The 24032-nt window shown below is 37.7% G+C and overlaps 1 protein-coding gene across 3 annotated transcripts; it reads left to right on the forward strand.

Annotated features, from left to right (window-relative positions):
* Positions 1-6615: 6615 nt before the first annotated feature.
* Positions 6616-13148, forward strand: Ms4a2 (membrane spanning 4-domains A2). Of its 3 annotated transcripts, none has more exons than XM_008842021.1 (7): positions 6616-6848; positions 7652-7775; positions 8274-8408; positions 10930-10986; positions 11452-11607; positions 11987-12085; positions 12948-13148. In XM_008842021.1, the coding sequence occupies exons 1-7, from the start codon at positions 6787-6789 to the stop codon at positions 13026-13028; spliced, it is 714 nt and encodes a 237-aa protein (XP_008840243.1). In that variant the 5' UTR covers positions 6616-6786; the 3' UTR covers positions 13029-13148. The 3 variants fall into 3 exon arrangements, with proteins under 3 accessions (XP_008840243.1, XP_008840244.1, XP_029423624.1); XM_008842022.1 differs by having other exon boundaries at positions 11563-11607; XM_029567764.1 differs by lacking the exon at positions 8274-8408.
* Positions 13149-24032: the final 10884 nt, after the last annotated feature.

Here is a 24032-nt window from a genome sequence, read left to right on the forward strand (position 1 = left end):
AGGCCTTATTGTATGCTTTTTAATTATATCCTGTAACTTTTTTTCTTTCAAGTTATTACTAATTTTATTTATTTGCATATCTTCTTTTTTCAATAATTTGACATTTAAGAAATTTTAAATGAACATTTTTTGTTTTATTTTTTCTTGAATTTTTATGAATTTAATAAAACATATTTAATCATATTCAGATCCTCTCCTGTATCTGCACCCCCACCAAATTTCCTGTACTCTAATACATATAGAAACAGTATACATACTTTGGTCAACCTACCAAGAGTCTCACCTTTAAACAAGGCTGAATCTCCTTTCCCAGCAGCCATCAGTTGCCACTTGTTCCTCAGGTCAAGTTGGGGTTTCTTACCCAGTTCCCCATGTCTATGCTAGTATTTTTGTCTGGCTTGAGTTTACGTAGGACTTAAGCATGCTGTCACCATTGCTGTGAGTTCATATGTGTAACTGAGCAGCTGTCTGGAAAACTGTTTCCTTGTGGTTATCTACCTCTGGTTCTTACAATATTTCTTCCCCCTCTGCTGTAATGATCCCTGAACCTTCAGAGGCAGAAGTTTGATATAAGTATCCTATTCAGGGATAATCTGTCTGTTGCCTCTTATTCTCTGCACATTGACTAGTTGCAGTTCTCTGTGGTAATCACCATCTGTGTATAAGGAAGCTTCTCTTTCTGGAGCTGAGCGATGCACTGATCTTTGGGTATAACAATAAGCCTTTTGAAATCAGTTTAATGCTATATCCATTTAGCAGAATAATTGTATTTGGCTCTCTCCCATGGCCTGTGGGCTGTCTAGCCTCAGGCTCCTAGTACTGATATATATGTCAGGTGTTGCACAGGGCTGTCCTCTTACAGGCAGACCACAGACAAATGCCTTCTTCCCAAGCTTGGTTTCACCTGCTAAGGTTGGATCATCACAGCTAAGGTTGTTGACTGCTATACTTTGCAAGAAAGGAGGGTCAGGGAGAGTCAGTCACACCTCCCAACCAACCAGTTGGCCCTAGTTGCACAAAGGGGAGGGTTTCTCACCATTTTGTGGGGCTATGGGGAAGTCATAATCCATGCTTGGATGAAGACTTTCCAGTATAGCCTTAGGAGGGGAGTACCCACACTCCTGTAAGTAAACCTTCACCCATTGCTCTGTAAGTAAGCCCAATAAACTCACTGGTTTCCCAGAATACAGTTTGGAGAAATTGAACCTTGGTTTGGTGTAGGGACCATGGGAGGAGGGGCCAGACATCATTTCCACATCTCAGAAGGAATTTTAGCTATATCATGTATGGGTTCCATATTATAAAGCAGAACTTAATCCAATTAGAAAGTAGTTGTTTACTCCTAAACCACTTTGAGACTTCATCTTACTTCACTCAGAATGGGTAACGTCCAACAAACAAATGCTGGCAATGAAAGTGTGGTACATACACACAATGGAATATTATTCAGCTCTTAAAAATTTAATTATGAAATTCACAGGTAAATGAATGGAACTGGAACTGGAAACCAATCATTGTAAGTGAGGTAACCTAGACTCAGAAAGACAAATGTTTCATGCTCTCTCTCAAAGCTGGATGCTAGTTCTGAAATCTTAGATATGCTTGTTTTAATTTGAAAATCCAGAGGGGTCAAGAAAGTAATAAATAGCCATGGATGGGGGGGCTTTGTAGGAGGGGTTTTCGAATGCAGTGATGTAAAGGGGGAAAAGGGAATAATAGAGTAGGAAGGGTTAAATGGGGTAGGGAATGGGAAGGCAGGGCAGAGGAGGGAGTTTGGGGAGGGATAACTAATACCAAAGGCCTTTAGAAAAAGCCACACAGAAACTTACTACTATAGAAACTACTTAAAGTATACACATAAACACTATAAAGAGATTAAAAGTTACATTATAACGGGGGATGTTGTTCCTACTAGACACCATAGGCTAGCAAAGAAAAATCCCAATGCCAGGAATGGACTCCCTCTTTTGAACCTGTTGACCAGCAGTCCCATAGTCCCTCAACACTGACCACTTCCCCTTCTCTTGGTCGGCCACCAGAACTTCATGGTAAGTCCCTATTAGAAAACACTGCATGTATGAGTTGTAGAACAATGAGGAATCAAGCTGGTCCTGACTTCAAAGCCTCATTGCTGCTGACTAGCTTTCCTAGTTCTGGAAGGTGGTATGCAAGCTGCCTGAAGAGAAAATTTAGCTTGAACCTTATACAGCTGTGAATCCTGCAAGCTACAACTGGCCTGGCAAGATAGCCTACTGGTACAATAGTGTGGCACAAATATAGGAATAACCAACTACTTTCTAATTAGATTTATTTTTTCAGACAGGGTCTTACAGTGTCACCTTGTCTGGCAGAAACTCTCTACGTAGACCAGGCTGACCCTGAACTCACAGAGTTTTATCTCCTTCTGCCTCTCAAGTGTTGGGTCAAAGGCATGGGCCCCTATGCCCAGGCAACTTTCTTATTTTTTTGAGACTCATACATAAGTGCTGTATTTATGTCTTTTCCTCCACTCCTTCTACCCTATTCAATTCCTCCCATTGTCCTCCCCTATTTGATCTCAAATTTGTGGCCTCTTTTTCTTTAATATATATGTATACGTACATATATATTTATATAAAACCTACTGAGTTCATTTAGTTTTGTCCATATGTACATGTGTTTATGGATGACCTCTTGTGATTAGACAACCTATCAGGGAACTCATCCCTAGAGGAAACTTATTCCTCCTCTCTCAAGCAGCCATTGATTGCCTATACCTCTTCATATAGGGCTGGGATCTTTTGAAATTTCCCTCATCCACATTGGCGTGTTCACTGGTGTTGCCATTGTGCAGGTCTTGCTTAAGCAACATTATTGTGGAGATTTCATGGGTGCAGCTGCCCTGCCATGTCTAGAAGACACTACATGGTAGTAGAAGTGAAGTCCTGGTCCTCTGGCTCTTACAATCTTTCCACCCCCTCTTCCTCAGTGTTCTCTGAGCCTTAGGTGTAGGGTTGTGTTGTAGATGGATCAACTGGGAAAGAACATCCACAGTCACTTAGTCTCTGCATTTTTATTATTTGTAGATCTATGTATTAGTTATCAGATCTGTTGGCTCATTTTATGAGTGAAAGATACGCTTATGTGTGGGTATAAGGATAAGTGTTTAGAATGCATTTAGAAATTATATTGGGTTTGGAAAATGACAGTAGTAGGTTTGATCTCTTCTAGGGTCTATGATCTCTCTAGTCATGGGTGTTTGGCTAGGTTTACAGGACTGTGAATGAATTTTCTCCTATTATGCAGGCCTTAAGTTCAATTACATAACTATTGGTTACCCCCAAAGTAAAAGTCTCACTATTGCACCATTGCAAATATCCTGCCAGGCTGGTCACTGTTGTGGTTCTTAGGCTTTGCAGCTGGATGGGACTATTGATTTCTTTTTGCCCTTGGCAGCTTGCATAGCACCTTCCAATACTATGAGAACAATTCTTTAGGTTTAAGAAAGCTAGCATGATCACCATTCATGTCAAGAATGTCAGCTGATGTCTATATCATGTTGGTAAGTCTGTGTCTTATTATTTGCCCCCATTGGGAAGATGGTCTTATTCCTAAAAGATTGCATATTTATTACCTTTATGAAAACATCATTTTGGATAATAGTGAGTCTATGAGTAATTCTATAAGAATTAACATGAATTAAACAATTGCCTTGGCAGTTAACTGGCCCATGGGCTGTAATAGACAAACTTCAATCACAAGGATGAGTCAAAGATATTTTTAGAGCCAGGATTACTTGTATGAATCTGGCTCTTTCTATTTTTGAAGTCATATGAATGAAGAAACAAAGGTTTTCTCTAAAAGTTTGCACTTGGCATCCAGACCTTTAGAACCATTCAGGTCATTACCATTTCTATAATTGTAATTCCCATGGAACATTAGAGCCTAATGTTAGCCTTGAGCTGTTTCAGGCTTAATCATATAAATAAATATAAATATAAAAACATTTATTGTGTGCATATGTGTGTGATGTGTGCATGTTGTGTGAGGCATGTGTATATATGTGTGTATGTTGTGTATGTGTGTGGTGTGAGTGTATATCTGTTGTGTGTGTATATATGTGAGTGTGCATTATATTCATATGTGTGCATGTGCATGCATGTGTGTTGTATGTACATATATATTGTGTGTGCGTGTGTGTACTCTGTGTGCTTTGTGTGTATGCATGAGTGTGCATCATAGCATTCATGTGGAAGTCAGAGAACAACTTTGTAGAGTCAGTTCTCTCCTTCCACCATGTGGGTTCCAGGAATTGAACTCAGGTCCTCAGGACTGGTGGCACACACCTTTACCTGCTGAGCCATCTTTATGGGTCTCTTCATCATCTTTATTGAATGAAGGCTTGACTCTGAGATGTAGAAGTGTGAATGTGGGAGAGGAGGGAAGAGATGGAAAGGTGTGGTAGGAGAAAAGAGGGAGATGAGAGGGACTGAGGCTGTGATTCTTTGAGACTATCAGAAAATACCCTCTAAAGATAACATAACTCAAAATTTGTGACATGAAAATTTGTGAATATCTATTCTAAGTAAATTAAATATGCAGTTTGAGAAAAGATTTGCTCATGTGGGATTTGAAAGTAAATTTCTTTGATTTCTGGGCATAAATCTAAGATCTAACTATCTAAACAAAAAAATTTTCTTGTCAAAAGAGTAAGCCAGTGTGAAAGACATGTACAAAGCCCGTGTCTGTCAGAGGAGGAAAGCTGTATGGGGAAGCAATGGTAACTCTTATCTCTTTCTTTCAGGCAGAGGTTTGGTTAAAACACATGTTGTTAATGCTGTTCTGCCCCAAAGAAAGTTATTTGATCCTATGTCTTGATATTTGCTATTGTGAAAGGTAAGGGCATGCCTGTAGGGAACCAGGCTATGAATACATAACATGCTAAACATCCCATAAAGGGGAAAGGTGAAGATGTTGGTGAACCTGGAGGCCTGAAACAATCAGGAGGTCATAAGGCAACTTTCAGTTCCCTATTTGCATTTTGTGATATGCTACTGAAAATTCCCATAGAACAGCGTTGTGTCCAAACACTAGAGGCCATTCTTAATCTGTTTCTTGTCCAAATAGGGTTTCTGATTTTTTTTTAGCTAAACATAGTAAAATTTTATATACCTCTAGGAAATATCACCAAGTACCATTGCATTGTTTGAGAACCTTTCTCTGGCTGGTATATGTAGTTTCATTAAAGTTAGGAAAGTGAATGAAATTTCTGAAGCAATCATTTTAAGTCTAAGCTCAAATATCACCGTTTCTGGGAATTCCTTTTCTGAACCCTAGGTATAATCTATCAGGCAGAACTCTTGTACCTTCTTCTATGTTCCAGCAGCCTCTGGCCTCTGGCTTCTGATCTTCTGAGTCACCATAAGCCATTTTTCTTTGCTCTAGTCTGTAAGATTGTGAGCTAGGTAAGGCTAGGACCCTGACCTTCAATTTACCTGATCAGTGATGTAAACTTAAGTCTTTCTGCATGAATGGATAAGGGAATAAGTTTTACTTAATTCAAATAGTACATTTATTAGACCTGCTGGTTTCTTAAGATGCAGTAGAAAGATGGTACCTGGGCTAGCAAAATTTTGTTATGAAAGATTTTCCAATATGTGCATTAGAATCCTCTGTTCATGTAAACATTGTTGTTTCCCTTGAGACTTTTTATGACATCCAAAGAAAATAACTCAGGTGATTAGGGTTCCATCGATAGTATCTTGCAGTTATTAAAAGCCATTCAAAGTTAGGCACCTAGAATTAAACTGAAATACGAGCAATACAGACCTGTGAATCACATCCCTCGCTCATTGTATTTTGGGGTGCCTGGTTATGGTATTTGAAGAAGCATATCGGTTGGGCAGACATATTGCTCAGTTCCCATTATTCAGACTTGCTCATAAGATTTCTTTGTTTGTCAAGTTCATGTCCCTCCACGTTTCCTTTGTTTTGTTCTTTCCATTACCAAGATCTCAACAGTAGTCACTCTAATACTTAATGTTTAATTCAAAGAGTGTATTGGTTAGTTCCAGTGACTTTGCTAGTTTAAAACTTCTTGGCTTTTACATTACACCAACCATGATTCACAGCAATTAGGACTCTGCCTGTCTTGTTTCCAAGATCATCTGCCTCAGGTAGTCTTGCAAATACTATGATGAGAGAGAGAGAGAGCGAGAGAGAGAGAGAGAGAGAGAGAGAAAAAGAGAGAGAGAGAGAGAGAGAGAGAGACAGGAAATTAGAGACTAATGCTAATAAACATGAATAGTGCTTCAGCCTTGAGGCTACACATGAAGCCAAATGTGTCTTAAACAGGGAAAACACTGCAATTGGAGAGTGTCTAAATTCTACAGTTCTTTTTTCTTTTTTTTAGCCTTCCCAATGCCTCCTTAGATGTTCCATTTTCACCTTCCCAATGCCTACTTAGATGTTCCATTTTTACCTTCCCAATGCCTATTTAGATGTTCCATTTTTAGGTTCCACAAATTGTCTAGGTCTCTGGCAGAGTCATGCTCCAGCAGGCTCACTCTTCCTTGTTTAAAGTGCTCTCTTTTCAGTGTCTCCTCAGTTTTGCAATGCTCTCCATTATCTCAAGAAACAAAAAGACCTACTCATATCTATCAGCTGGGAAACTTATCTGACAAGTGGCTTATGCATAGAGATAATCATCAGTGTTATGAGTCAATCCCTCTTAACTGCCTGTCCAGAGAACACCAAGTCTCCATGTAACAGTATCCTTCATTCCTGGATAACCCGATTCATGAAAAAATGGACACAGAAAATAAAAGCCGGGCAGATCTCACTCTTCCAAACCCACAAGAACCCTCCAGGTAAGCAAAGTCTAGTAGTTTTCTAAATTACTTACCAAGACAGAGAGATTCATAATGCTGGGCAGGTAGATTTGTGCTTGGATTCATGAAGGTCAGTTAACACTGTGGAGTGCACTTTCTTAGAGTATCTCTCTTACTAGTGGGGAGCAAAGATTTTATGTGGCTTGTAAACTGAGAACAACAGGTTTTCTAACACTAGAGACTTGTTTTGTGTACGAGACAGGAATTTGAACTCCTCATACAGATCTCTTGCCTCTGTCTCTGGTATGTGTTTGGGGTCAGGGGCTTTACAAAATGTTCTCCTTTTTGATTGGCTTTTGAGATCCTTAAGGCATGGACTCCTGCTCCAAAGCATCAAATAGGGAAAGAAATTGAATTAGACCCTCAAAGTCATTCTTTCCCTGTTTTCTGTGCATATGAAGTTGTATGTGCATTGACAAAAATGTATTCAGATGTTTATGTGCTAAAATGACTATGAAGTACTCAGACAAGTATATTTGACTATTTTGGGTTTTAATTACTGAGGTAGATTGATGAGAGATAACTTTATAGTAATCTGGGTGAAGAACATGTGGCACGACTTTTGTTCCATTCTGTCCCATCTTAACACTTGGATAGTGTTTAAGTCTTCTTGGTCAATTTCATGGACCCTCTGAGCCGCCGTTTGGTTAGTACACTGAAAAGTTCAACTGTAGATTCTTTTGAGAAACAATTAACAAAGAACACTCCAATTTCTGTCTGTTAACAACTTTATACAGGGAGTTATAGAATTTTTGTACAATTGAATTTCTGGTAAATTTCAGTGTGCCTGAAATCGAACTCCTAGAAGTGTCTCCCCGTGAAAAACCTCTGCCAGGGAAGTCTGCCTCCCCTCAACAACAGCAGGCGTGGCTGACAGTTTTGAAGAAAGAGTTGGAATTCCTGGGGGTGAGTGCATAGTTTCCATTCTCAGCATGATCAAGAACTGTCTTATGGAAAGAGGGTTTGGTATATTAATGGTTCTCTCTTGTGTTCATGAAGAGTGAAAGGGCCTCTAACGTTCTCCACAGGTAAGGGCTTGACAATATTAGTTGGGTCCATGTAGGAAAAGACACACATTTTGTCATTAAGACTTTAAACTACAGGGCCATGAACAACAAACAGGAAGGAGGATAATGTCTGTCTTTATGTAGATGGAAAGAACGTGGCTGCTCTCCATCATAACTATGCAAGTAAATATGTATGTGATGTATATTGGCCTTTGTTATGCTTATTTCAGTTCAGTTTTTATACTGAATTGGAGATATTGGAAGATCTTACATTTGGATCAATCTCAGGACAGCCCACAAGACTAAAGAAAATTCTCATATTTGGTTTTAATTTTAAAGAAATAGATACACTATTGAGAAAATATATTCTGACTTTATAAAATTCGTGTTTCCATAGGCAACACAGATTCTGATTGGTTCAATATGCCTTTGTTTTGGAATACTTGTCTGTTCTGCACTCCAAATTTCAGGCGTTGCTGAAGAAATATTTTCATCATTTAAAATAGGCTACCCATTCTGGGGAGCAATACTGGTGAGTATATATATATATATATGTATGTATACCTATTTTGGAAATAATGCCCTGTCCTCCGTTTTGTTATTTATCTTTAAAAAAAAGTTTTTGGTAGGTAGGAGGGGTCTCTCTCTCTCTCTCTCTGTGTATGTACATATGCCACATCCTCTTCCCCACTTATGGTTTTCAAATCCTTTTTCCATATGTGTATATTTATAGATATTTGTTTATATATATTTATACACATACATTAAAGACTGAAGTAAGTTTCTTACCACAGTAGCTCTAGGTGAAATATTTAACACGCTTTTGTTGAAAGTATGAGACTGTATGAAATTATATAAGAAAAATACACTAGATAAGAAGTTAAAAGACTTGCCCAAGAGACTTGCAGATAGAAATTAAACCTAAATTTCTAAAATCCAATTCCAGGAAAATACCCTTAACATCATTCATTGATAGAACTTCATGAAAAACAGATACATTTTTATCTGTTGATTAAAAGTAATTTAGTGGTAGAGAGATGGCTCAGTGGTTAAGGGCACTTGCTGTGCTTTCAGAAGGGCTGAATTTGGGTCTCAGTGTCATCTGGTGATTCACAAATGCCTATAACTCCAACTCAAGAAGATATCTCTTTCTGACCTCTGTAGGCACTTTCACACAGCTCTCTCTCTCTCTCTCTCTCTCTCTCTCTCTCTCTCTCTCTCTCTCTCGCTCTCGCTCTCGCTCTTGCCAATTTTTTAAAATCTAAAAGAAATTAAAAGCTATTTTTTTGAAGTGAGATTATTCAAGTGAATACAAGGTTAATGGCATTTGATGAACTTCTATTGTGCCCTAGACATGCTTTTAAATAAGTACTTACTGAATTCCTTTTTTTTTTTTGAGGCAGAGTCTCCCTGTAGCCCCATCTGGCTTGGAACTCACTATGTAGACCAGGCTGGCCTTAATCTCACAGAGATCCGCTGCCTCTGGCTCCAGAGTGCTGGGATTGAAGGTGTGTGCCACCAGCCCTGACACTTGATCCCTTTTAATCATCATACTATCTGGAAAATATGTGGTTGAATGAAATCACAAGGAACCTTAGCTTTATACATGCATAGTTGACATACAATACATTGTGCATATTTAAGGTGTACATTTTGATAAAATTTGATTCACATATACACATAAAATATTGGCATATATGTCACTTTCAATACAATAGGCATATCCATGATCTTGAAAGTTACTTGAACTTCTCCACAACCCCTCTCTGTCTCTCTCCATTTCTGACCTTTCATTTTGAAACAATCACTAGTTTCCTTTCTGTAATCGTAAATTAATTTTCACCTTTTAGCATTTTATAGAAATCGAACTGTGAAGCCTGTTGTCTTCTGTGCCTGCCATCCTTTCATACAATTATTGTGCAATTTATCTTTGTTTGTAGCAATAGTTGAGTCATGAAAATAGACTTAAATCCAAAACATAGCACATTGCCTTGACACTGCTAAATATGTAGTGCTCATCTGACAGGAATGTCTTCAATGTATACCATATTTTATTTGAAAGTTTTCTCTATTTTTCTTCGCAAACATTAAGCTTTAAAATATTTATTTATTATTTTTATTTATTTATTTATTTGTGTGTGTGTGAACAACAAAAATGCAGTGGAAAAGAACACAGCACATGTGACAAGGTCAGAAAACAATTCTCTGGTGGGTTCTCTGGCCATCTTGTGGGATCAAACTCAGTTCACCAGGCCTGTGTGTGTACAACCTCCACTGAGCCATCCCACCAGATCAGATATTTAGTTTTCCAAGTACTTCTCAGACCCCAAAATATAAATCTGTAGAAGATGCTTTAAACTTGAGGAATCAATAGACATTTTTACTAACTCTCTTATCATGTACATTTTCATAATCACTGTCTGCCCATGTGCTGCATATCAGACTCTAGAAATATGCTTGCTGCAGATACTTGTTTCTGCTCTGAAGGACCAGTGACAGTGACAGAGGACACACACATAAACAAATGATTACAATACAATGAGAGTAGGGTTATAGTTATATATCACATGTTACTAGCCCATGCTACCTATACAGGCAGCATCAAAGCCAGCTTTATCTGGCAGCTAGGTGAAAATGAAGAATTCTAGGTCTCACTCAGGACCTAATGAATAAGTAACTTCACTTTTTATTATTATTGCCAATTATTATTATTTTGAGACAGGTATATAGCTGAGACAGCCTTGAACATACTATGTAGCCCAGGCTTTCCCCAAGTTTTCAGTCTTCCTACCCCTGAATGACAAGCATATAGGCCTGTGTTACCACACTCAACTTGGGGCCCACATTTCATCAAAGCTTTCATATGATTTGTGTAAACATTTAATTTTAAAAAGTCCTTTATAGGAAATAATAAATATTGGTCTCATGGGAGATAATAATGGATTGCTTTATTGAGTATCTAAAATTTTACTCTATATTTCAAGTGTGGGGGAAAGGAACACAATGGAGAGCAAGGACTCACTTGGGTTCTTTTCCCATTTCTTTTTGGACAGTTTATTATTTCTGGATTTTTGTCAGTTATGTCTGAAAGGAAAAATGCAGTGTATCTGGTGAGTTACAGTTTTGCCTTTCTTCATCTTTTAAAGGCTAGAAAAAAGGACCTTTGGTCAGGCGTGGTGGCACGCGCCTGTAGTCCCAGCACTTGGGAGGCAGAGGCAGGTGGCTCGTGATCAGATACATAATTCATTTCTGAGATTGTTTGAGGATAGACTGCATGTGTGTGTTATTTCACTTGTTTGTTTTGGTGCTGGGGACTGGTCCTTGGGAGCATGTGCGTGCTTAAGCCTGTGTTCTACCCCTGAGCTATATCTGCAGCCCTCATGTTATTCTTAAATGTAGTCCCAGAAAGAAATAAATGCTTGATAAACAGTGAGTACATTTTCAAGAGTTTGCTATTTACCTGAAGTTTTGTACCAGCTTAGAGTTACTGCCTGAGACCAGCTCTGAAGTATAGATCAGCAGCTTGGCTGCTGGCAGGTCCGGGTCCAGGGCTGAGTGTTGGTCTTGGCTATCAGGTGAGAGGAAGGCTGGGAGCAAACATTGTCAGCAGCATCTCCGGGGGAGCAGGAATTGTCATCCTGATCCTCAACCTGAGCAACAACAGCATTTGCATAGACCACTGTAAGGATTTGTACGACGACGATGACTGCTACGTGGCTTCTTTTGTCACTGTATGTATTTCTTATGAAAATACTTAAGTTTCTGGGTCCTGAATAAGTATGAAACAATCTTCCACTTCCAGGGAAACAATCCCTTTTGGGGAGCCTCCACCTCAAAATAGTGTCCTGTTCGCTCATACAGTCCAGGGGGTTGATGCCTGCCCTTTACGCACACGCCTGACTAAATTCCTCAAGCTTGGAGCTATCTTCCCCAAGTAGTTCTGTCCTAGTTTCACGTGTATGTCAGTTTTTAAGGTGTGCTCATGTGGGAGAAATTATAAGGTCTGCCCATGGGGCGGGAGGGATGAAAGGAGGGACTATTGTAAAGGGAAGGGACTTGGGGTACATCTGCTGTGTGACCATGTCTTTTTGTCTGGTTGTTGTTTGACAGGAACTTGTCATGATGATGCTGTTTCTCACTATTCTGGGGTTCTGCAGTGCTGTGTCACTCACCATCTATGGGATTAGAGAAGAACTCAAAGTGAATAAGGTAGGTTGGAGTCCAACATGGAATATGGAATGGCAGGTTAAAAACTTTGTGCTTTATTTGTATTTAAAACATGGCCTGAATTTTCTGGATTATTTTTCTTGGAGAACTATTTCTCAAAAGTAAACTGGTTTCTAGATCTCATATTTTAAATTTAATTTTACACACTGAAATAGCACATGATCTATAGTAGAGCCCCTTGAGCATTAGGAATGCAGGATATTTATAAGTTCAGAAGTTGAATGTGCTTTGAAGGGGGTTACACTTGAGAAATGAATGCATAGGCAACATGTGATGAAAAAGCTCAGGTTTTGGGCCTTATTGTTTTTGTCCCCAAAGAGCTTTTACATTTGTTCCTGCCCTTTCCTCTTCTTCAAAAAATATTTCTTTTTCCTTTCTGCTTTAAAGTTTCAAGTTTCTTTCCTCCTCCTACTTCATGATTACAATTGCATTTTTGCCTGCCACATCTATTCGTTACACCATAGGTAAAAATGACCAGTACCTAGTGCACTATAATTGCCCAAGTCTGATGAATAAGGCACACTATGTACCCTCTCTGTCTACTTTGTGATACATTCGAGACTCTACACCCTCTACGATCACTTTCTTCCAAAGATACATGATACTTACTGAAGTTTCAGGCACAGTCATCTCACCAACTTGTCATTGAAATGTTTTTCTCTGTTCCTACTGGCCAGCCTGCCTGATTTGGTTTTCTGGATACCAGGGGAATAATTACAGTATAGTGAGAGATAGGCTGAAATTCAGGAAGACAGAAGGAGAACTGATATACCTCTGGGAGAGGGCTTCCATGAATGGAAAGTTCTGGGTTTCTGATATAAGATGATTTTTTTTTTCTTTTCAGGTTGCAGAAGAACTTCTTTATGAAGAATTAAACATTTATTCGCCAATTTACAGTGAGTTGGAGGACAAAGGGGAGTCATAGGATCATGACCAGTGCAATCTGATTCACAGTAGAATCCAAAAATCCAAAAACCTTTAAGATGTTATTGGTAAAATATCTATTTGCTCCACATTCTGCCAGTTTTACAATAGATTTCTTCTCTAGATGCCAATATTTTGTTTATGCTATTTCTGATTTTCCCTTACATGAGGATATGATCAACTCTTTTTTTCCTGCTGTGTACCATGACCTCCCACACATTCCTTCTGATAAGTCAGTGTAGAATAGGTGGGCTTTTATTGTACGTTTACTACTGCAAGAATAGGGAAGACAAGAAGAGTCGTGAGTTGAACTAAACTTAGATAATGAAGTAATACTGGATCTCAATTCTTTTTTAGAATTCCCAATAGCTAGAGCTGTGTATGATACACACCCACCCAGATCCATCTCCATATATGTTTCTATTTTATGTGGTCTATAATTTTTATGTGGAAATATTTTGTACCCCCAATGATATGTTTTTTTTCAAAGACAAAGTTGTATAAAAATCTCCATATTGCTTGAATCACCAGTAAATTTACTAACATGGTATTGTTCAATAGTGTTTCCCATCTGGTGAATAGTAGGTAATGAGGACTTTATTAAGCTATTCACTCTAGTGAGATGAATAGGTAAACATATATATATATATTACATATATATATAATATATATATGGATAAATTGAAAAGACGGTTGTGCTAAAAGAAGAGTAAATTGATGAAGATGGGTTAAAATGAATTCAGTGGGAATGAAGAGAAATGATAATGCATAATGAGCAGCACATGTAGAAAAATAGCCATGTTATATATGCGATATAGGCCAGAAATACCAGTATCTGGAAGGGTCAGGAGTTTAAGTTCAGCATTTGTTACAAAGTGAATAGGAGGTTCACCTGGGCTATTTGAGATCCTGTCTCAAAAGACCCAAGGAGATACTGATACAATTTGTTAGCAAGCTAAATTAAGGGATAAAGTTAAGCAATTGTTTGATGCATTAAGTGAGTCTTCAAATAAAGGATGCCTGGCAACATGGGGAGGAGTTAGTAGAGATACAGAATTCCTAATGGTGGAGGAAAGCCACAGATACGCCTATGCTAAAGCCTATTTAAAAAAATATTTTATTATTTTTATTTTATATATGTGAGTGTATTGCCTGCATGTATGTTAGGGTGCGTGTGTCGTGCAGTGCCTGAGAAGGTCAAAAGAGGATGTTGGATCCCTTGGAACTGGAGTTACAGACGGTTGTTAGCTGCCATGTGGGTGCTGGGCATTGAACCTGGTCTTCTGCAAGAGCAGCCAGTGCTCTTAGCTGATGAACCATTGCTCCAGCCCTAAAGCTTAGTTTTAGGCTACCATTTTGAGAAGACAAAGACAAAGCATTTGGGGAGGGTCTGACAGAATCCAACACAGAGTTGTAATGAAGATACAATGTGATGTTAGAGGTTTAAACCATTATAAGTGACATCTACTAAATGAAGATGGTTAAAACTTCAAGTGAATTATTTTGAGATAGAAGGAAAGACAAGTCAAACCTCACATGCCTATAAGCAGAGGGGGAAAAGTGAGGATAAAATCTAGAAGGCATAAAAATTAGAAAAGCATTTGTAGAACATTAGGCAGCAGGTAGCTTACAGAAGATAAAAGTTAAGCAAAGAGAAAATAATGAACCAGCAGAGACGGCACATATTGGATTAAGAGAAAAGTCCTTAGTGATAAATCAACTCCAGGTCACACATGGAGATGAGAAGTAGCAACAGAAATGAAAGCAAATGCACAGAGGCATTTCACAGAGGGGTGTGGGAAGGTGCACAAAATGCTTGCAGGGTGCTTAGAATAGGAGATTGTGAAATAGAAGACAGTGAAAATATTAAACTAAGAAAAATGATTTTGTTGCAGTTGTTTCTATTTTTAAAAGGTGTTCCTATCTTTAACCTAAGTAGCAGGATCCTATTAGACAATGAACAATCCAGGCTGTCAGTCACTTCTCCCTGTCTTCCAACACATGCTCACCTTATACATACAACACACAGCTGGCATGCTTTTCTAATTCTCCACTTAAAGATCACCTAACACCTGTCTATGTATCCACCCACAATTCCTTGCTCCTTGCTCCATAGCCACTTTATGCCACAATGCACCACAATATAGTTGTTAGTGTGCTTGTGATTTTCTTCTGTATCTTCAACTAGAATTTGTACAATAAATGACAATTAGTTAACTTGACTTTTGTGTCTGTAAATGAATTTGAGAGAATATAGAGGGATTTAGAGGGGAAATGGGCATGGACATGATCATATTTCATTGTATGCATGTTTGAGATTCTTAAGATCAAAGAAAAAGCATAAAAATGGAGAATCAAACATCAATTAAGTAATGCCTAGGCCCAAGAACAGTTTCCGGAGTCCTCTTTATCAGTCATTTCTCAAATAGGGCAATGTATAAATGACTCTGGAGATCGAACATGTGCAAACCGAGAGTGTATCAGGCCCGTCCCACTTGATTGTTGTAGGCCATTAGCTTTTCGGCTGAGTTTCAATCAACGAAATGAACTTTAGTACCCTTCCTAATCCTCCAGTCTGAAACTTGAAATTCAAAATCTCTGCCTAACCTCTACACCTAAGGCTCAGGGGGTAGAAAGAATATAAGAGTAGAGGGACAGGCAGGATCTGCTGCTGGTTAATGCATTCTAGACGTGACGGTGAAGTTACACCAATGAAATCTACACCAATGAAATTGTTAGTAGTCTAACAAGATCTGAATCATGAAAGAAACCAGTTGACATGGCAAGGTGGATGGGGGAAATATCACAGAGTCCTACTTCAAGATGAAGAGCTACAGGCAACCAGTGGATGCTGAGCCAGGGAGAATTGGTTTCCTCCAGAGACGAGCTCCTGAGAGGTTATCTAATCCCAACTGGGAAGCCCTAAACACAGGTACACAGGAGCACCACTAAATGGACTCAGTGCATTATATATGTATATTTATAAATGTATGTATATGTAATAATAGTCAAAGAAGAGGTCAAGAAATTGAGAGGGATAAGGGGGCATGGGAGGAGTTGGTGGGGGACTGGGAGGGATGGAAATAATGCAAATACTCATGTATGAAATTCTCCAAAATAAAAAACAAAAGTTAAAAAAATCTCTGCTTAGAGAGTCCATATCTATAAATTCAGGTGACTCCAACTTCATGGGTCTTTCAGTTACCCGATAGACTTAACATCCATTCTCATACATGTTCCCCAGATTTCTGATTGCACAAATTAGAAAGTAGAAAACTCAGGTGAATTATTTTCCTTTTTCTAAAGATCAGCAGATTGCTGGGTTTTAAATATTTCATGGTTAATGGAATACTTAATTGTATTGCATGTATGTGTGTGTGTGTGTGTGTGTGTGTGTGTGTGTGTGTTGCATGTGTGAGTGCACAGTGCGTGTCTGTGTATGGAGGCCAGAGCAGGACATCTGATATCTTTATCAGTCTCTGTCCCATCACTTTGAGGTTGTTCAAGAGAATATGGACAGAGAGCTTTAGTAGAGAGATTCATCACGTTTTTAAATATAAATTGTAAAATGGGAGAACGGAACATTGCAGACATAATATTTGAAGAGATAAGAGTAAGGATGGCAGAAGACATCAAGACATTAAGAAATTCCTAGGAATGATGAGCAACCAAAATAATAATGAGACATTCTCACACCTAAACACCACATACCAAAAGACCAATCAGCCAGGGGTAATAAAAATACAGGAAACCAATCAATTGTTTCTTCTACCCATGACAGGAAATTGCAGAAATCATTAGCAGTGACCATACCTGTCCTAAAAACATTGAGGCCAGTGATTGGTTGGAGAAGAAACACAGCAGTATACTGAACTGAAACCAGAAAACCTGCTGAAAAGTATACTTATCCTTGCCATTCACTTGGGCAAATGGATTTTTGTTCTTTACAGTTTTTCTTCTGACAATTTCATTCTGATTCCTCCCACTGCAAGATTATGGGAAACGCTGACCTGGTTGTCTCGCCCTCTTATTGTATGCTAGGATATAGGGGAATGTGCCACCTGCTTCAAAAAAAGAACCGATCATGAGTATTGCAGATAACTTCTAAATCCACGCCTCTGCAGCTATTTACACTGTTTTTTAATCACAAAAAAGGAAGTTTTAGGATGGTATGGTACCTTAGAGAGAAAGCAGATGTGTGTTCCTAGAGGGGATTCTCTATGACTGGCATTGAGAGGTTAGTACACAAGGAAAAAATGATGAGGCACGGCTTTAAGGTATTCGTTCTTGTTTCAAACACGTACTATTGTATTTATGGATTTGTATAATGTGTAGCTCAAATTTTGCATTTTGGAAAGCAGACACACTCAGTGAATATGAAACCTTCACTGCCGTGAAGCACTAGTTCTCTATATTCACAGTGATGAGGTTGAAGATAATTCCATTTCCTGTGTGGGAAAAATATCCTTGTAGATTATTTCAGGAAGAGGAACCACTTTGAGAAACACCATTATCTCTCTTGCTTCTCTTCCTTCCTTAGGCATTATCTTATCATGATAAGATTTGTAATCTAATATTTTCTATAGTCCTTTGCTTAAATTCACAGTATGGATCATGAATATTTCTCTTCATATTCTAAAATATTTAACCGTAACATGCTATAATGAAATATCTTTCTTGCTGCTGTTTTTTTAACCAAGGAGAATTTCTCTTGGTGGGATGAACTGAAAGTGATATGTCAGGGCTACAGATATGACTCAGATGGTAATGTCTTTGCTGCACAAGCAGGAACACTTGAGTTCAATCTACCCGGAACCTGCACAAAATAGCTAGAGGAAGTGGAACGTTTTGTAATCCCAGTACTAGGGAGGCAGAGACAAGAGGATCTTGGGTTTAGTGGCCAGTCAGTGTAGCCAAACAGGTAAGCTCCAGATTCAGTGGTGATCCTGTGTCAAAAGACAGGGTTTCTGGTTTCAGTTTGCATGGGTCTTGTGCATGCTGTCATCATTGTTGTAAGTTCATAAAAGCAAGTTGCCAGCCTCCTGGAAAACTGTTTCCTTGTTGTCACCTACCATCCTTGGCTCTTACAGTCTTTCTGCCCCCTCTTCATCAGCTCTTGAGCCCTGAGTGGCAGAAGTTTAATATAGGAGTCCTATCTAGGGACATGCACTATGCAGTCTCTTATTCTCTATTTTTTAACCAGTTGTTACTTTCTGTGTTAATCACCATTTGTTGCATGAGGAAGCTTCACTGGTGAGAGTTGAGAGATAAGTTAATATTTTCTCTGCCTCCAGTTCCACTATGTTCTGTGAGCCTTGGGTGTAAAGGTTCTATTGTAGATGTGTCACTTAGGGCTTAGCATCTCACAGGCACTTATTCTTTGTGTTTGACCAGTTATGGAACTTTGTAATAGTCTCCATCTGTGGCAAAAAGAAGCTTATTTCATGATTGTTGAGAGGTATATTTGTCTGTAAATGTAAAGATGTGTGTTAGCATAGAGTAAGAAATTGTTTCTCTCTAGCTATGACAGGTATAGGTTTTTCTCTAGAATGTGATCTTTTCAGCATAGAACTTGGAATATGGGTAAGAAGCCCCAACTGTAGCTGAGGAACTGCCAGCAATTGATCACTGCTGGGTGAGGGAGATTTGGTTTTTAAGAGAGTGATACTAGTCAGGCTGGCTGGACTCTAGTGGTGGAACCCACACCAAGAGACATCTTGGGACACAAACTTGAATTGATAGGCCCTTATATATGATAGAATGCATAAAATCCATTAGGATAGCTCTGATAGTTCTGGGTGGGGTGCATATAGGAGAGGGGGTCTAAAATGATGAAGATGTATGAAATGCACAAAAAATAGGAAAAAGGGTAAGGTGGACAGTGATTGAGGATTCCACCCAATATTCCATCATCAGTCTCTGGCCTCCATAATCACATATAGACACATGCACCACACACAAAATTGCACACACACAAGCGAGAGAGAGAGAGAGAGAGAGAGAGAGAGAGAGAGAGAGAGAGAGACAAAGTACCTCATCATATGACGGTAGCAGCCCAAGTCCAATCAGAAAACATATAGTAGGTCAATTAGGGTGCTTTTAGTATCATGAGTTATAAATAATAAAAGTAATAAGCTACATGCAATGCTATGCTTAAGCTTGTCCTCAGGAAGGAAGAAATTTGGAAGGGTTTAATTTACTGGAGAAAGCATGATTTAACTACTGTGACAGACTAGCCCAGACTGGAGCAGTTCAGTCCAATGGGAGCAGGGGCCCCGAAAGAGTGGACAAGGATTTGGCGAATGACAAACAAACACATGGGAGTTTGGTGAAGGTCTGAGTGTATTTTTGTAGCTGTAGGGCTCAAATTAAGTCCTGTAAAGTTACATGATTACATTAATAAGCCATTGTTCTGTGGTTAACCATTTTTTAAGAGTTTTGATTTCAGAAACAAAAGCAAAACGCAGGTCGATCAAAATACATTGTCAAAGTATGTTATTATCTTAACAAGCATCAGCTAATGTTAAACAGAAAGTTTTTTTGTTTTTTATCTTGGTGAGTTTACATTAGAGACTTTTAAAGTTTATATTTTGTGGTTATGCAGTGAGATGACCTCAAACCAATACGTGCTTTCAATATTAGCTCTGTAATTATTAGTATTTTTATTTGAATTTTAGGTGATTTACAATATTGTTGCTTTGTATTCACTTTTTGTTTTTCCCTGTCCATTATAGTGCCCCATACTCCAAGTAATATCAGTATTTTATTTTAATTCTGTAGCTCTTATGAAATCCTTTCAAGTATGGGACTTATAATTATCCCATCTTTCTCTCCAAGAAATAAACACATTCTTCAATTGTCTTTGTATGCTTTTTTTTTTGTTCCTTCCTAAGCAGGAAGCAGGCACGCCTAGATCTGGCAAGTCTGTCCATGAATTGTAATGAATACCAAGAAATTTTTTTTCCTCCTATATTAACCCATCTACCCCCTTCCTTATCATAGGCTCCTGTAAAAGGCAGTGGTTCATCCGTAGGTACTGGAATTTTATACATACTTTTTTTTTTCTTTTTGTGGATGTCATAATCTACCTCCTGTCAAAACATAAGCCGGACCAAAATTAGTTATAACAGTTGGTGGTAACTTTCTTTTTCTCCTAGTACCAGAATTAGGGTCTTTTCTCTGACTTGTCTGTCCTGTAGGAAATATATTATTTTTAGGCTCTTTTAACATTAGCTCTGCTTGTTTTATTTTGTCCGTGATATTCCATGACTGATTATTTCTAGCAGCTTCTATTATAGCTTTAAGCAGTAAAGGTGCATCAGGAGACAAGGTCATCTGAGGAAACTGAGTTCCTAGGACCTTATCCTCAACATCAAGGTTTTAAGAGGCGAGCCCTGAAGCCAAGCCAAGGACACCAAGTCCTCTCCATGTACCCTAGATACCCATAAAAGAATGACAGTCATAAAGATAATAACAAGCAAAATACAGCCAAGTACACTGAAGATTTTTTTTTTTTTTTTTGCACTGTCAGTTCCAAGAGGCAACCTGTCTTGAAGCTTTAGCCTCAACCCGCGGAGGATTTCACACGGGCTCCATTGGAGATGGCGTGACATTTTTTTCCTTTTTATTTTTTAAATGAATTTTGTGTACTTTTTGGCGTAGAGAAGAAATAGAGGTGAAGATCAGTCTGAAGATGACTGGAAGCAGAAAAAGAATAAGTAGAATGACTCCAACAATTATCCCTATAGTAATTAAATTATGCATCCAACCAAAAGGATTGAAAGACTGAATATTATTTCTTAAGGATTGTTCTAGACTTCCTATGCCTTCATCATCTAAATGAGCTTTGCTTACTGAAGTTATTTACTCTTATAAATCTTCCATATCATGTGATATCTCTGTATCCTTCCTTATCCCTAACAAATGATTCTTGGCAGCATTCCAATTCTGAATTGTATTGTAATGGAGTTATAGAAATAAACTGAAAACTTGTATGACATTTTGTGGAGAGGCGTACCTTTAAATTTTGTACTTCCTGTCCTAGAGCTAGTACTACTTTTTAAAAAAGTGTTTAATCTCATATCTAACTTTTAATTAATACTATATTGATCCACTAATGCAAAAGAAATATTTTTATTGAGATTATTTACAAAATGTGCCGTTCTGACTTCTTCCACCAAAGCTACAGTAGAAACAGCAAGTGAGGTCAAAATGGCGATCAATGTACTTATACCCAATATTAAAGCAGCTATAAATCTCTTAGGTCTAATAAGCTCATTAAGATTTTTTAAAGTTTGTAAAGCGGAATTATCATATCAAGGATTTTTCCCGAGGTTAACTGGTTAACAAAACTTGGTCTCTTTAAGAGTACTATTACAGAATAATTTTTGTCTAATGCAGAAGACAATTTGTAAAAACACAATAGCTTGTGTATCATAGATCTTAGCTCCCCTCGATTTTTTTTCCTGGACTTGGTTGAAGGGCTTGATGAGTCAGTCTGGGATCCACAGGGGTGTTTCAGCATCCTGTGGAAACACATGCATATTCTCTTCCCGAGGTTATTAAGACATTAGGTCCTTTTCATTGACCCGACAAGAGGTCTTTCCACAGAACTTGGGGGTATTTTGACACTTTTATTTTCCCCCAGTGCTTTTGCATAGGGGTTAAGTTATTTTGGTTTGTGTTAAGATGATTTAAAGTAAAAAGAGCATGATTAAGTAATTGGTGTGGTGAATAATAATTTTTTTTCTTAATCTTTGCAATTGTAATTTAAGATTTTGATGAGTTCTTTTTATAATGGCTTGGCCTTGTGGATTGTATGGGATACCAGTGATATGTCTTATTCCCCAAGTATCACAAAATTTTTTAAAAGTATTTGAAGTATAAGCCGGCACATTATCAGTCTTTAATTGTTTTGGAATGCCCAATACCATAAAACTTGCAATTATGTGTTGAATAACATCTTTGACTGCTTCTTCTGTTCTTGCCGAGGCAAAAACAGCATGAGAGCATGTATCCACAGTGACATGCACAAAAGCAAGCTTGCCAAATTCTGAGATATGAGTCACATCCATTTGCCATAGGACTTGAGGTTTTAACCCTCGAGGATTCACACCCATTTTTTGAGGATGATAAGCTTCCGGGCAACAATTACAGTTTTTTACTATTTGTCTAGCTTGTTCTCTAGTAATGTTAAACATTCTTTTAAGTGCTAGAGCATTCTGATGATGCAATTCATGGCTTTGCTGAGCCAATTCTATGACATTATTAATTGTTATTTCCTTAGTAAGCAAATCAGCCATTCTATTCCCTAAGGATAAAGGTCCTGGTAAATTAGTATGACTTCGTATATGTCCTATGTACATTTTCTCCTTTCTATTATTAATAGTTTGTTTTAATTTTTGTAGCAATGGCAATATCTTTGAGCTTCCTGAGAGTAAGGCTGTTTCTATAGCTGGAAATAAATTAACTACATACTCTTTGACTGCTTCTCCTGTTCTTGCCGAGGCAAAAACAGCATGAGAGCATGTATCCACAGTAACATGCACAAAAGCAAGCCTGCCAAATTCTGAGATATGAGTCACATCCATTTGCCATAGGACTTGAGGTTTTAACCCTCGAGGATTCACACCCATTTTTTGAGGATGATAAGCTTCTGGGCAACAATTACAGTTTTTTACTATTTGTCTAGCTTGTTCTCTAGTAATGTTAAACATTCTTTTAAGTGCTAAAGCATTCTGATGATGTAGTTTATGACTTTGTTGAGCCAATTCTATGACATTATTAATTGTTATTTTCTGAGTAAGCAAGTCAGCCATTCTATTCCCTAAAGATAAAGGTCCTGGTAAATTAGTATGACTCTGTATATGTCCTATGTATATATTTTTTCTTTTATTATTAATTGTTTTAATTTTTGTAGCAAATGCAATATTTTTGAGCTTTCTGAGAGTAGGGCTGTCTCTATAGCCAGAAATAGATTAACTATATACTTAGAGTCAGTATATAGGTTAAAATGTTGAGTATAATGTTCTGTTGCCATGATAACCGCAGAGATCTCCGCCTGCTGAGCAGAAAATTTTTCACACCTTTTTATCAAAGGTAGACTATCTGATGAGTAAACCACAGATGTTCCATTTGAGAAGCCATCTGTGAAAATTAATATAGCACCTTTTATAGGTGTTTTTTAACCTTTGAGGGAAATATTATGTCTGTTTTTTGTACAAATTTTAATATAGGATGTTGGGGAAGAGGATATTTTATTTGCTCTGTATAATTTATCAATGCCAATCCCCAGTCATCATCATTTTGTAATAAATACTCTAATTGTTGTCTTTTATAGGGGATAATTATATGATGTACATCTCTACCAAATAATTCTTTTGATCTAATTCTCCCCTTAATTATTAATTGGCTACATAAATAAATATAAGAAGATACCATTTTAACTTGTGTATGGGGTAAATGTATCCATTCCAAGATTCCTTCTTGCCATAAACATGCAGTTGTGGTATATGATGTTTTTATTATTATTAAATCCCATGGTGCTTTATAATTAACTTGTTTTACCTTAGCTGTCTGTAGTTTTTCTTCTACCAATATTATTTTTTCTAAAGCTTCTGGTGTTAATTATCGTTGTGATTTAGGATTAGCATTTCCTTTTAGTAATTTAAATAGGGGGTGTAATTCTTCTGTAGTTATTTTTAAATAAGGTCTTACCCAGTTTATATTTTCTAATAGTTTTTGAAAATCATTTAAAGTTTTTAATTTGTCTATTTTAATACTCATTTTTTTGTGAGCTAATTTCTTGCTCACCAATGACCTTTCCTAAATAGTGCAGAGGCCTATTATATTGTATTTTATCTGGAGCTATAATAAGACCATATTTAGTTAATGATCAAATCATATCTTTTAATATTGATTCTGTAAAATCTTTAGTTTATGGGCCAATAAAATATCAGCCATATAATGTATTATATAAGCATTTTTTTAATTTAATCCTAATATC

This window comes from Nannospalax galili, unplaced genomic scaffold (assembly GCF_000622305.1).
Source record: "Nannospalax galili isolate Female #2095 unplaced genomic scaffold, S.galili_v1.0 scaffold580, whole genome shotgun sequence".
NCBI classification, from domain to species: domain Eukaryota; kingdom Metazoa; phylum Chordata; class Mammalia; order Rodentia; family Spalacidae; genus Nannospalax; species Nannospalax galili.

Excerpts from the sequence above, each read along its gene's own strand:
- Ms4a2 (XM_008842021.1), top strand. The coding sequence starts at position 6,787 with ATGGACACAGAAAATAAAAGCCGGGCAGATCTCACTCTTCCAAACCCA. Across the intron at positions 8,409-10,929 it reads CATTCTGGGGAGCAATACTG|TTTATTATTTCTGGATTTTT; the intron begins GTGAGTATATAT and ends CTTTTTGGACAG. Across the intron at positions 10,987-11,451 it reads GGAAAAATGCAGTGTATCTG|GTGAGAGGAAGGCTGGGAGC; the intron begins GTGAGTTACAGT and ends CTTGGCTATCAG.